The 13,827-nt window shown below is 43.7% G+C and overlaps 1 protein-coding gene across 1 annotated transcript in view; it reads left to right on the forward strand.

Moving 5' to 3' along the window:
• The window catches only part of LOC137427337 (uncharacterized), a 385,725-nt gene that overhangs the window by 172,553 nt on the left and 199,345 nt on the right, over nucleotides 1–13,827 (forward strand). The window contains exon 9 of the mRNA XM_078777386.1: nucleotides 3,165–3,357. Within this exon, the coding sequence (XP_078633512.1) occupies nucleotides 3,165–3,357 (193 nt within the window). The remainder of the gene's footprint in view (nucleotides 1–3,164; nucleotides 3,358–13,827) is intronic.

Raw genomic sequence — 13,827 nt, forward strand, 5'->3', positions numbered from 1 at the left:
TTAGTAACGTAATTGACGATCATTCATCATTGTATCCCCGCAACCCCAAAGTAATATAAAGATTATGTCCTGTTGATATGACAGTTTTTCAATGCACAAATTTTTCTGTTACTGTGTATCAACCGCACCCCCTTTTTTAGGGTTTTCCTGTCGGTAAAAAACCGCGGTTGACACACTGGAAAATACGGTATTTAGTAAGTTCTACATTTGACGTATTCTTTCCAAATTGTTTAAACCATTTATGCATTTATTTATGAGAAAGATATAACCCATTACCCCGTTTAGTTAGTTTAACACCCGCTTGAGCGATAGAGGAAAGCATATCTCCAACTAACTATCTAGCTTTGTCAGGTAGACTTTCAAGTTTTTGAGCAAAATCCACAATTGCACCACTTCCACTAATTTGTTTCTCCAACTCCTTGTTATGTCTTTCCAATTCTTTTTGAGCTTTTAGTTGTGCCTTCCTTTCATTAGCAGTTTTTACCGCTGCTGAAATACCACCAGTCAATGCTCCCGCCGCACTTAAACCAGCAAATAAAGGAATTAGAAACGGGAGAAATCCTCCACTCGTTTCCCTTGTTGAATATTTATTTAACATAGGTTTTGTCATTTTAAGTGATCCAACATCATTTAGTGTTTTCACCTGCTCTCTTGTGAGTAAAACATCAATTCTTACTGCTCCTTTTCTTTGAATTGTATTAACATTAATAATACAAGGCTTTTGATTTTGAATACAAGATGTTAATTTATTAAGATTGATTTGATTAACATATACCAGTTCTTTCATACTCATTTATTTATGAGAAAAAATCTGTGTGATATTAATCATAACACTATTATCTGTATTAATCTGTAATTCTGTTTCTTCCAAAAGCAAACAATATGTATTAACCTCTTCACTCTCCCCTCTTTCAATGTATAGAGAAGTATCCACTCTATTAGACTTTATAGTTTCTTTTTGAGAACTCAGGTCAATTGCAGAGATCATATAAAGTTTTTGAAACGCAACCATATCCAAAATAGGATCATTATTACCGTTGCTTTCACACACCTTTTGGTAAGACTTGTAGGCTTCCGCATAATGATTTTTTTCCCAATCAATTTCCAATCTATCTCGCGGGTAAAATGTGCCATCAAGAGAAACCCGAAGTTGTTTCACCTTAGCATTATCACTCAGCGCATTATTCTTATCAGTACCTTCATCTCCATCTGGTTTCTTAAAAATGAGCCATAGGTATTGTGGCTTTCCTTGAAGAACACCTAAATTCCAAGTGTAGGTAGTGTGTTCCACTTTAACGTGTTGACATCTTCTTTTAAGGTATGATACATTTAGCGGTTTCTTTGAGTTAAGTCTTCTATTCAACATCTCTTCCGTTTTAAGATTAGGAGTATATTCACTGATATACCAACACAAATCATTAATAACAAATTTATTATTGTCTCCAAAAGCATTTCTCGGCCCCAAAAAGCAACCTATTAACATTATCATTCCTTTGGAGTTGAAATCTAATTTTAAGCCCATACAAAACTTTATCATCATCACAAAATCCAAATATACCTTTCAGAGGTACTGGTACGGTAAAATTATTCTCTGTTTTTGTATCATCATTATACATTGCCTTCCTTTGACTATAACCAGGGTCAGCATTTGTTCCCGTTGACATATCAGGAATAAAACCTTCAATAGCTCCCTTACCCATTCTATCACTAAACGAATATACACTAGTGTAAATTTCATCATTTCAGATGTAGCAGAGACATAATCAACCGCTTCAACCGTTTGTGTTCCAATATACAGGCGGACACTATCAAACATTTTCCAGAAGAAATCATTTACGAGTGTAGCATTAGTGTTATTCGCAGCCTTAGTGAATTTAAATTTACACAGCAAGAAACTATCAGCTAGATTCAAGTAAGTTTGTTGATTATTTATTTCAAAACTTTTTGTTCCGTTTGAATTCCAGTCTGTTCCTGTTATAGCATTTACCTTAAAATAGTCTTCCTTTTTAGTGGAGTTTTAAATGATAATCGTATCATCCAAATCATAGATACTATCAATCGCTTCCATACTTGTATTTATATAGCATTGAAACCCTGACCCAAGTATTTTAATGATTTTTTTGTCGTTCTTGTGAAGATAGTTGAGTTTTACCTTTTTTTATTTCTTTGATTGCTTGTCATTTATGAGACTCCTTTTGAGCATCTTTTATACTCTTTATAGCACCCGCAATTGAGCCCACGGCAGTAGCAGTTGAACCAATTAGGTCTTTAGGTTTAAGAATGGTTGAACCAATACCCATAAGAGTATCAATTATCCCATCTCCTTTATTTCTAAATTGATGTCACACACCACGTTGTCTCTTTGGTGTATAGTATCCTCTACCAAGAAACATACCTTCACCCTTATTAGACTAGGAATATTATCTGAAAAGGGGCCCAGAAATCACATGAGGGGTAACTGTTTGTTACAAGCTGGCACCCATGCTAGGATTGAACCATGACACCTCCTGCGCAATATTAGCCTGGATGACACTTGATATTTTGATTTGGGACCTCACAGTGGGTTATTTTGTGAAAAAGGTCAATCGCGAAATATCAGATTTTCTCGAAAATACAAAAATGTCAATAAAATGACCAATAATTCAGTTACAAACTTATTTTTGGTGTCAAAATGAGCAGAATAACAATACATATTGTAAAAATATTGGTTTATACTACAATATCGAGAAATCTTACAAAGAATAGCAAAAAATACAAAAAAATGCCGAATAATTATTTCGGTTTCACCGTAAACATATAACATTAAATTGCAATAACTTCACAAATAAACATCCCATGCATATGTTTTAGGTATCAAAATCATTCATTATTATTCCCTCACATAACAGTAACAGACAATTGGTTTACAACTGTGAATAAGACTGATTAATTACAGCAATCACCCACCCCTCTAGTGAAACTTAAGATTCGCTGACCGGTAATATTTGTAAGAACATGATATTGATGTCATATAAACAAGTAACCATGGACTGAAAATGCTGCTAATTGCATATGTGCAAGTTTACATGTACATGAAATGAAATAAAAGAATGTCGTGTTTAAGTCACTCAGAGTCCATTTCAATTGCCACACTGTATGGGTTGTGACACACTCCGTTATTACAGGTACACGCAGCTATGCACTTCAAGTTCTTGGCCCTACAAGAGCATCTGGCAGTTGCACAATTTTTGCACTTGCAGCAGTCTATGTCTGTGAACTCGTTTGGCAGAGGATCGTCCACACTGACGTGTGGGTGTAGTCTCCTCGTAGCATTCTCGTACCATCCACTTCCAATGGGCGACTCGATTTCAGGGATTGGTACATCTGCCTGGTACCACACCTGAGCCTGGTGGTGTGCGCGTTTGATGTGTTGCTCAAGACATTTTCGAGTTGGCGGAAGCTTTTCTTGGTCTTTGGTGCCCTTTTGAAACATGTGGTATCGCACATCGTTGATGCTAGTTTCGTCCGAAGCTGGTGAGTAAATGCGGCAGAAGAACTCTTCCACACTCCGTATGGTGGATTCTGACAGTGTGCCACGTCCGAGGTCATTAAGCAATGCTCTGTGTTGCTGGAATACCTTCCATGTCGTCTTTTTCCCGTGTCCACTTGGTTGACTGACTGTGTCACATCCTGTAACCGCATGGTACGCCAGGATGTTATGCTGTATGGTCGGTGTCAACTGTATGTCGTGCACAGCCACATAACGCCGTTGCTGCCTTGTGCCAGCTCTCATCCAGAGCTCTCCACTTAATTGTCCCGCGAAGTGTGTGAGCAGTACCAATACGTCGGTGTCCCTGCACGAGACTATGATCCGTTGGTATCCATCCATATAGGCCGCCTTGGCATGCACTATTATACGTGTATCGGCCTCCTCGTGAGATGATTGCAGCTGTTCAACATCAGACCCCAGTGATGATGCTACTTTGGTTTCTTCCTCAAACCCACCTGCAGTGATCGACTCACAAGTGGGTCGGCTCTTTTTTGCCTCCAACATCATTTGATCGCTGAGAAAGTTGGTCAGATTTGCCTTGTTTTCTGGTAAGTCCATGAACTGCTTCCAGTTGGCAGGGAGTGGAATCTCTCTGCTGTCGATCTTGCGCCGGATAGAACATACTCGCCCCTCTCTCCTTTCCCGGGTCCCAGACTTGATTGATGTCATACGATATCGATCGAAAACCACATCGACTCTTGAGCAGTGCTGATTGAAATGACTGAACACTGATGCATTGAAGACATCAGCCAGATCTCCAAATGACTTTGCCCCCATTGGTTTTCCAATGGCTTGTACCAATGCCTGACCATCTATGATAAAACATGTCTTAAGCGAAGACACTGGCAGGACCACGACAGTTACTCCACCCTCCAAGATCTTCCCGAGCGCAGCTTTATTCGTAGGATGTAGGCTTCCTGCCGTGTCTGCCAATGAGAGTGGTACCGGTGTTAGTTCATGACTCAGAATACTTTTAAGGTCTATATCACATCCGGAGTCCTGTGCCACAATAAGCCGCTGGAACAGAAGCCTGTCTGCTTTGATGGTTTGACGCTTTTGACTAGCATCCTTCATCTTTTCTAGTGTGTACATTGTCGTCAGTGTAGGACTCTGTGACTGTTTCAATTTTACATGAAAGCCGACGTCTTGTTTGCAAATCCGTGATTCCACAAATTCTTTGATCTTTGATTCTCCATGGGTTTCAGCGGTCAGTAAAGCGTCCTTGATGTTTTCAGGGGCAACATCCATTGTCATCAGACAGGTCAACTCGTCGCCTAAGTTGCTCTCACTGTCAAATATTTGGAATCGTGAGAACTGTTCCTGTAGCTTTTGAACATCTTCTCTGTCCCTCTTTATTCTTGCTGGACCGACATCTTTGTACGCAGATGGTGCATACTCTGTGTCATCGATTGCCATGCCAAACATTGAAGTGGTCTCGTCAACAATTCGGCTTCGCTCGTTGTATGTCAGGCACCATTTGTCCCTTGCACTGTCTGTTCGAGTTATTCCTATCAGACCACCAGCGACTTTCCCGACTTTGTTAACGTGCTCCAGTGCAAGATCAGTGCTAATTTGGTTGAAGCTCTTACGTGTTGATTTCACAACAAAGTCACCATCCATGAATTGTTGGTAGACGTCTGGATGTGAACTGTCTAGTTGACTTATATCAGCACCATATATCACTCCCCAGCGTGTGTAGTTTGTGTGGTCGTAGTGAGCAAACCAAGGCAGCATGGCCATAAATGCTGACTTATGCATCTGCCAGTCCCCGGTTCGTTCTGCACATATGAACTGCAGCAAGACCAATACCATTTTCATGCAGTGTCTCCAATAGAGACCTGTTGGAGATAAGGTTTTGTCATACTGCTCCAGGAGTTCAAGGAGATGCGCATCCTTCACTGCTTCCTCCAGTTTGCCCAATGCTTCAGATGGGTTACTCGTTTGTTCAAGATCCCCAAGTCCATCCAAAGATTGTGCTACTTCTTCCGACAGTTGTTGTAGTTCTTGTTCTCCGACCCCTTGATCTTGTGCCCATGCGAGGAAATGTGGCCACATGATCTGCCAGAGTGCCTCCACTGTCAGCTTGTGGGCTCTGGTCGTGCGGTTGGATGATTCCGCCATCATGTTGTTTTGGGCTGTGTTCTCGCCATACACCAAACTTTCAGACCATATCTGTTGAAGGCCAGAATCTGCATAGTGTTGCCCAATGGCTCTCATGAAGTTCTTGGCTATGTGGAAACCCCCCAGATGCAGAAAGAGAGTTTTACATGTGTCATGATTCTCCCACTGCAGTTCCTTTGCCTTCGCATACAGTTGTTCATCCAGCGTCAATACAGTGGACTGGCCAGGGTTCAGCTCCTGTGTGATTCGTAAGCAATGAAGTATAACTGTCCACAAGGTGTCCCTCTCATGTGCCGGAGCATTGATGATAGGTAAGTAACCCACGGTTGTTGTTTCTTGTGTATCATTGATGACGCATTGATTGAAACCTGTCCATGCTGGAACTGATTGATTTGGACTGCTGTAATGTCGGACAAGAAGCCACGAAAGGTCTTTGATGTTTGCCCTCTTTTTCATGTCTGGGTCTGGTGTGTAGCTATTAGTCTTCACTTCTGTGTCAAATCGTGGCTGGGCACGTGCACCGCAGTCTGGTGCAGGCGTAAGCTGCTGTAGCTCCGCTGGTACCTTGAGTGACCTTGCTTGTCCCATTTGCAGTGCTTGTCCACTGTGGAGTTGTGACGCCCCTCTCTGGAAAGCAATCACCTGCGTTGCGTGGAATGTTCCCTTCCCATCGAGGGTTTCTTCTATAATATCAATATTATCAGCAGAAAATTGGAGAAACCGGCCTTCGACAAGGTTTGGTGGGACAGGAAACTGATCCTTTTTCGTTGAGTTGTCCAGGTCCAGTTGAGTTGAGTGAAATATGTTCACCAGGTCCTTGGAACGAGTTGCTTGGTGAAGGGTCATTCCTAGCTCAACATGCTTTGGTGTCAGCGCTTTCCCTTTGGAGACGGCATGTACAACATCTTGGGCTATACTGAGAGATAACATCCTTGTTGTGTCATCAACTTCTGTTTCTCCTGGCTCGCCTGTCAGAAGTACACTGAGTAACATGAAGAGACTCTCGGGAATAATTTTAGCTGCGTTGTCTGCGTTGACAGAGGAACAGTCGTTATAAGAGGGCGAGTCTCGTATATCTGCTCTTATACGTAGAGCTGTGTGGTGTAATGCTAAGACCTGCTCCATATCCTGATCTACAAATTGACTTGCACGCAAACCATGCTCGTAGCCTTCAGAGGTTGTATCATCTATTGTATCTGTTGTCTCTATCAAGGCCTGTACAACAATTCGCGCTGGTACGGTGGGGAACAACAATTGTGCTTTTTGTGGGTCAAGTTGCGGAACAAAGTCGATTTCTCCTTTAAGGAGATCTTGTAGTTTGTACTTGAAATGTGTCCTGTGTTGCTTGTAACTTCCTGCATCAACCTGGCATTCAGCCATCAATTTAGAGTATCGTTCCCACACATCTAATAGGCTGTATATTTCTCCCTTGGTGATGCCAATAGAAATCTCATGTGCGACAGTTTTCAGACAAATCTCCCTAGGGTTTGGCTGCAATATTGGATCATGCTCACGGCCAGCTTTTCGTGTGAAGTTGACATAACATTTGAGATGGTACCGTACATCTCCAGCTACGAGGTCGTTCACACAAGCCAATCTGCAGCTCAAGAGAGGGTCAGTCTGAGCGGCTAGAAGCAGCTTTTTAGAGAATGACAGGGATGCTGCAAGTCGGGTCTTGTCTTTGGACGTTTCCTGGCAGAAAACACACAGGTCCGTGTTCAATGCCTTGGCCTTGCTTCGCAGTACCTGAGAGGCTTGGTCGCCTGTGTTGGTCGAAGCACCCTCCTCTGCATAGGAGGTCTTAGTTTCAAAAAAAAATTCAATCTACTGAGATGCAAAGCACTTGTGAAAGTGCCATAACAGTCTTTGTGATAAACAAATTCAGTGTCACCAGATACAGATTGAAAACTTGCAGCTTCCAATCTCTCCACTACGTCCCACCTTGCATAGTCTTGGTATTTTTTGCGCTCACTCAGTGCATGCTGCACTCTCTCCAGTCAGTTGCTTCCAAGCTTTCTAGTTGGTTTGTTAGACTGTTTCTGACATATAAAGCAAATGTTCCAATTAGTTGTAGTGTCCACGCTTCTTTTTCTCAGCTGTATGTATGCTGCTGGTTCCATGACGCCACTGCTGATCAGCACCTGTTCAAAAGAAAAATACTAGGGTGGTCCTCAAATGTACACCAAAAAATAAAATTGGACTTTTTTCAGGCGCTTGTTGCTAAAATTGTTCCTTATTGTGAAAAAATGAAATGTGCCAAAGATGGTTTCTATACGACTTTATTTACTACTGTCACACATGCGTTGAAAATTACAATGTTTCAGTATCGACACACAAAATTGTTTTTAATAAACTAACACTCGGATGTAATCCCAAATCAGTAAGAATGTATGACAATCATCATAAACACAGAGGAAGAGTCCTCCAGACCATTGATTCCTCATTAATAAGTTCTGTGGTCTTCCTCCTTATCTTCTTTGCGTCGGGGAACTGATGGCGATGCCACTCAACAACTTGCAACAGGTACTGGCGCTGCTGTTCATCCTTTGTCAAGACTTGATTGTAGTCCTGTATTAATGCTACACCACGTTCTGCAAAGTCGTTGACAGTGGCAATACCGCGCAAGACTTGCTGTGATGACTGAAATGATGGGTCATCGGCCCACTCACCAGGGTCCTTTTCTCAGAAGTCAGTATTGACTTTGAATGCAGTGAAAATTCGCAGTGAGGCAGAAGTAACAAAATCTGCAACAGTCTTGGCAGCGATGGCTTCTTTTGCTGTAAGATCCACATGTACCTGTGGTTGAGGATTCTCTTGGCATTCTTCTTTAAGAGCAGCTATAGTCCATGGGCTGAGTAGGGTTTACATGCACCCCCCCCCCCCCCCCCAACAACTTAACTTCCCGAGTATGTCCATGTACCCCCCACCCTCGGAGTTAGGAAAAATCATGTTAACAGAAAAAAAAACTCATTCCCAAGGTACCTCCCATGCATATTTTGATGTTACCCCCCCCCTGTGTCAGTGATTTCCGAAAATTAGGGGTAGGCGAAATTCAAATGGCCATAACTTTTTACCTCGTCATCCTATGGTTGCATATGACCCCTCAAAATGTTTGTCCTGGGACACTCTTTCCAATGATGTGTTATATGCAAATGAGGTCACCAGAGGTCAAACTATGAGGGAATGAGTTTTTTTTCTGTTAACATGGTTTTTCCTAACCCCTAGGGTGGGGGGTACATGGACATACCCGGGAAGTTAAGTTGTGGGGGGGGGGGGTGCATGTAAACCCTACTCAGCCCACGGACTACTACTATCATTCGCTTGACATCAAACTCAACACTATCGTCAAACAGAGCAAGTCCTGCCATTTCTTTGCTGAGGTATCACAAGTGATTGGAAAGCTTTTTGCTGGTGGCTTCGGCAATCACTGAATCAGGATAGAAAATGAGTGCTTTTAAGAGAGCTAGGTCTCCAGCGGGAGCACCAATGGCAGATGGAGCGCTGAACCAGGCTTTGGTAGACACTGCTTCAACAAATGCTGTAAAACGCTTTATGCCAGTGAGTTCCTTTGGGGTCAGTCGAAACTGATCACGGAACAAGTAGATCTTGATTCCATAAATCACACGGGCCATCCATCTTGCCCGATGCATGGCTCCTGGCTGCAGGAAGCTGAATCCTCTCGGAGGACGCTCACCAAACATAATAATAGTCAACTCAAGAAGTTCACGGTAGTCATCTCGTAGTTGGCCCGATTCCAGTTTCTGGAAGCAGAATGAAAGACATCTTCTTTGCAACTTAAAAATACACCTGAAACTACAGAGTCCAGGTCATCAGGCATCATTGGCTTAAACTTGCTTTGGTCAATGGAATTCCAATTTGACTGGAAACGCTTGAAGACGGCCATCTCAGGTCCTTTTGATGGACCAAGAAATGGTTTGAATGCTGCCATTGCTGCCTCTACCACTAGTTCCAGGATGTGATGCTGGCATGCAAAATGTAATAGTGGTCGTCCAAGCTTTTGCTGCAAAATAGTGCAAGCACCAAGTGCTGAACCAGTGTTGCTGGCTGTCGTGTCAAAGCTCATACCTGCCACCATGTCTTGCAAATGCCATTCTTCGAGGCATTGCATAACAGCAGCAGCTGTTGCTAGTCCAGTTCCTGCTGGCAGCTTTGGCATACCCAGAAGCTTTCCAGTTCCTTGTGGGTCACTGACAATGACAGGAAGGCGATCAACTTTTTTAGTCCCATCGTCTGGAAGGAGCTTGCCATCCCAATGAACCACCAGACTTGTGTTTGGAGCATAGGATGCCTGGATGTCACCTGCAATTGTCTTCCGTTGGATCCGCCTGGATTTCCTGATCGATGTGCGGTTGATGGCCAACTCTGAAGGGTCGTGTCCCAGAGCAGAGGCTGCTGCTGACAAGATGTGAACAGCTGATCGATCGCTAACCTTGGTGCGGTCGAGAGCTGCTGTTAGGTCCGGTGTAACAATGTTACTTGCACGCTTTCGGCTCTGCCTCTTTGAAGCAGATAGAACAGCAGAGTCGTCATGATCACTGGCTTCAGCACTGCTGTCTGTTGATGATGCTAGCTCAAGAGTCTCCTCTCGAGCTGCTTGCTTCTCTTTTTCATGCTGCTCTCTTTCAGTCAACACCTTGTCGCGTTGATGTGTCCGCTCCTCTTTTCCTGCTAGCACCTTGTCAACACCAACCATAAAGCCCCGTCGACCTGGCTCCCATTGTGCCATAAGGAATTCACGGTCCTCTGGTATTTTGATCAGATCAAGGACATCAACATGAGCAATGTCAAATAAGTCACGTAGACCGGTTTGAAACTGCTCTTCTTTCTTTATCTGAGAACAGATCGCCGGTTCTTTCCTTTCAGGATGGATCTGTATTGTTCTACTTTTCTCTCTAGTTTTGCAATGATATTCCGCTCATCTGCAGTGGGGATCCGTGCTTTCTCCCAGATGCATAATGTCTCACGAACAACAGTTGTTGCGGCACTGCTTATGTCCAATTTCTCAGCATGATGTAGCTTAATGTATCGCTGCAGCATCTCTTGTACCAGATGTACCAGATTCTTGTACCAAGATGGGAGCCTAGGCGTAACGCTTGTTGAGACAGCAGAAGCAACATGTCCAGAGTAGAGTGACCTGGTCTGAAACCAAATTGATGATGAGAGATCAAGCCATTGGAGAAGAGGAAAGATTTCATATCCAAAGCAATGATGGATTCCATGACTTTGCTGATAATTGGGAGAAGGCTGATTGGTCTGCAGTTGCTAGGATCTATTTTTGTGCAAGGCGGTGATGTTGGCCGATTTCCAAGCAGATGGCAGATGGCAGATGACCTTGAGCAAAAGAGAGGGTGAAGAGAACAGAGAGAGGGAGTGAAAGAGTGGAAGAACAGGATTTTAGGACCCGTGGGCTGATGCCGTCAGGTCCAGTTGCAGAATCAGAGTCGAGGGTTGCCAGAAACTTTTCCACCTTGTCAGGAGTAAAGGACACAGAGTCCAGGAGCAGCTGGGTACGGTGGGTACAGAGAGGGATGGGTTTGGGACACAAGATTTAGAGGCAACCACAGAGTTGAGGCATTCAGCTTTTTCACGTGCGGAGTCGGCTGTCTAGCCGTTTGAGGTAAGGGAGGGGATGGAAGGGGAATAAACACCAGAAGCAGATTTGACCAGACGCCACCAGGATTTGGAAGAGGGAGACAGATAAGATATTTCGGTCTTGAGAACGGAGAGATATTGTTTCCTGGCTCTCCTGAAGGTGGACACACACTTGTTTCGGGCTTTGTGAAAGGAAATGAGATTTACTTCCTTTGGATTTGCTTTCCAGGAGACGAAGGCAAGTTGTTTCTGGGCAACAGCCTCACCACAAGATTCTGTGTGCCATGGACGGGAGGAAGGGTATGACAACTGAAGGCGAGATGGGAGAAATCTGTGCATGAGAGAGAGCAATTTACTTTGGAAGAATCCCCAGGATGAGTTGATGTCAGAGGTGGTAGAGAAGGGAGACCAGTCCAGATGATTGATAGCTGCTTGATGCAATGCCAATGCCAAAAGATGCAATGCCATCTCACCAACTCTTCTTTGTGCCATAGCTAAGCCTCTTCTCGAGTTCTCCAAACACATGTTTTGGCATCCGCTGAGCCCAAGTGGCCAAAATGACCAAGCCAACGTGGATGTGTTTCTTCAACTGGTGATACTTGATCACTCCGTGGATGGTCCAAACGCAACGATTATGGAAAGGTTTCAGGCGCCTCACATGTTCTGCTTTGATGCTCCATGCCTCGTAACCATAAACCAGAACTATTTAGACCACATCATGACACACAGCTTGCTTGGTTGCTGCGGACAGATTGCTCTTCTGAAAAATGGACTTTTTCAAACTCCAAAGGCTCTTGCAATTTTAGCAATGCTGTGCAACACTTAATTTCTTAGCGTACCGCCATTTGTGATGTTGCTTCCAAAGTATGTTCAAGCCTCAACTATTTCTATTGAGCCGCCTTCAAGCTGCACTTTTGTGACATCGTCACCTTCCGAATGTATGTTCTCCTGTTGTCAGACAGCTTGTCCTACAACAAAACCTTGGTTATACAGATGTATGAAGGAGGTTTTGGGGTTTGAGTGGTATTTTGGTATGCAGGCAAATGTTAAAATCCCACAATTCTGCCCATTTATCTGTTGCTGAACGTTTTGAATTTTGGGATTTGCCGATTATTCTTCCTCTTTCCTGTGCAAATACGCTCATTGAATTTCCAAAGAAACTTCACTTTCCTGCCGTGTTCAAACTATCTAATGTTACGGGGTCCTCCCCTATCCCCTGGTCTCGGTAAACCTCCGAACCCTGAGAGGGTCCCCGGCAGAAATATACGTTATCCTTGGTTGAAATTGATCAATAATGAAACCCTCAATGAAACAATCAAATGAAACAATCAAATCAATAATGAAACCACACCAAGGGTTATGAACAAACAATAATATATTATAAATCACACCGGAATCACGACACAAATAATAATAGCAATTCACCCTACAATCCCTATCTGAAGATAAGGTACCACCTTATCTAGTCCTTTACCCACACTCACGGCACTCCCCCAATGTCTCTGTTCCCCTCCAAGGCGAAGTCGATTGGCTCCAGCGATCGTTGGATCAATGTCCGATCAAAATCAATTGAGGCATGGACGATCGAAGCAACCCAGAGGTCACGTGGTCCAACACCCCGCAAAATAGCAGTGGAATGCCTCCCAAAGACGCGCTCCGACGTACACGTTTGCGGTTCAATCAGCGAGTCTCCTTATAATCCTCCAAAATCCACTTTCTGGCACAGCCGTCCCCGGCAACCCACCGGGGAATAATGCCCGGCCGACGCGACAAAAACCTTTTCACTGAAGGTCGCGCACGTGGCGAAATGGCGGACGGCTTTCACTCGAGCCGGGGCTTTGAGGCAAGGATACTCCGGAACCTCAATGCCGATACCCGACTACCCAGGCTCCACAGCACTCCGGCGATATCACCTATCGCACGAACTTCCTTTCAAGGACGCAAAGTTCACTCGCACTGTACGCTCGACCGCTCGGTCCGGGGCTTCCACAAAAACGTCTTTTCACGATCTCCTCACGCCTCTTCTTCTTCGCTCCCTTTTCTTCCGCGTCACGATCCGATTTCCGGCCACATTTTACCAGGAGCGCTTTCAAACCTTTTAACCACAATAACCCTTACTGAGAACCAACAATAATAATAATACCAACAATAATTAGGGCCGAATCCGTAACCCTAATGATACAAATGGTATTCCTTTAACACACTAATACAGGTGATTCAGTACCACTTGCCAGTGTAATGAACTGAATTCCCACGGACATGTTCCAGAGGAATGATGTTCCATCCGATTTTCTTCAAAGTGGTTTCTTATTTATTACCTGAAAGTTATTGATGTGGGGAAACTGTCTGCATATCAGCATACCTGTGGCATGGATTACATCTGAGCACAAATACTCTTTCATACACATCCCCTGCGTTTGTGTGTAAGGTCTTCTCACCATTGAATGTCTTCATCATAAAATTGCAGAACACGCCCAGATTTTACATAAATACCTAAACTTTTGAATGTTTCATACGTGGCAAAATCAACATTCACATCAACATGTAATACAATTGCAGTATTG

The sequence above is a fragment of the Myxine glutinosa genome, chromosome 5 (assembly GCF_964187855.1).
Source record: "Myxine glutinosa chromosome 5, kmMyxGlut1.1, whole genome shotgun sequence".
In the NCBI taxonomy this organism is placed as follows: Eukaryota; Metazoa; Chordata; class Myxini; order Myxiniformes; family Myxinidae; genus Myxine; species Myxine glutinosa.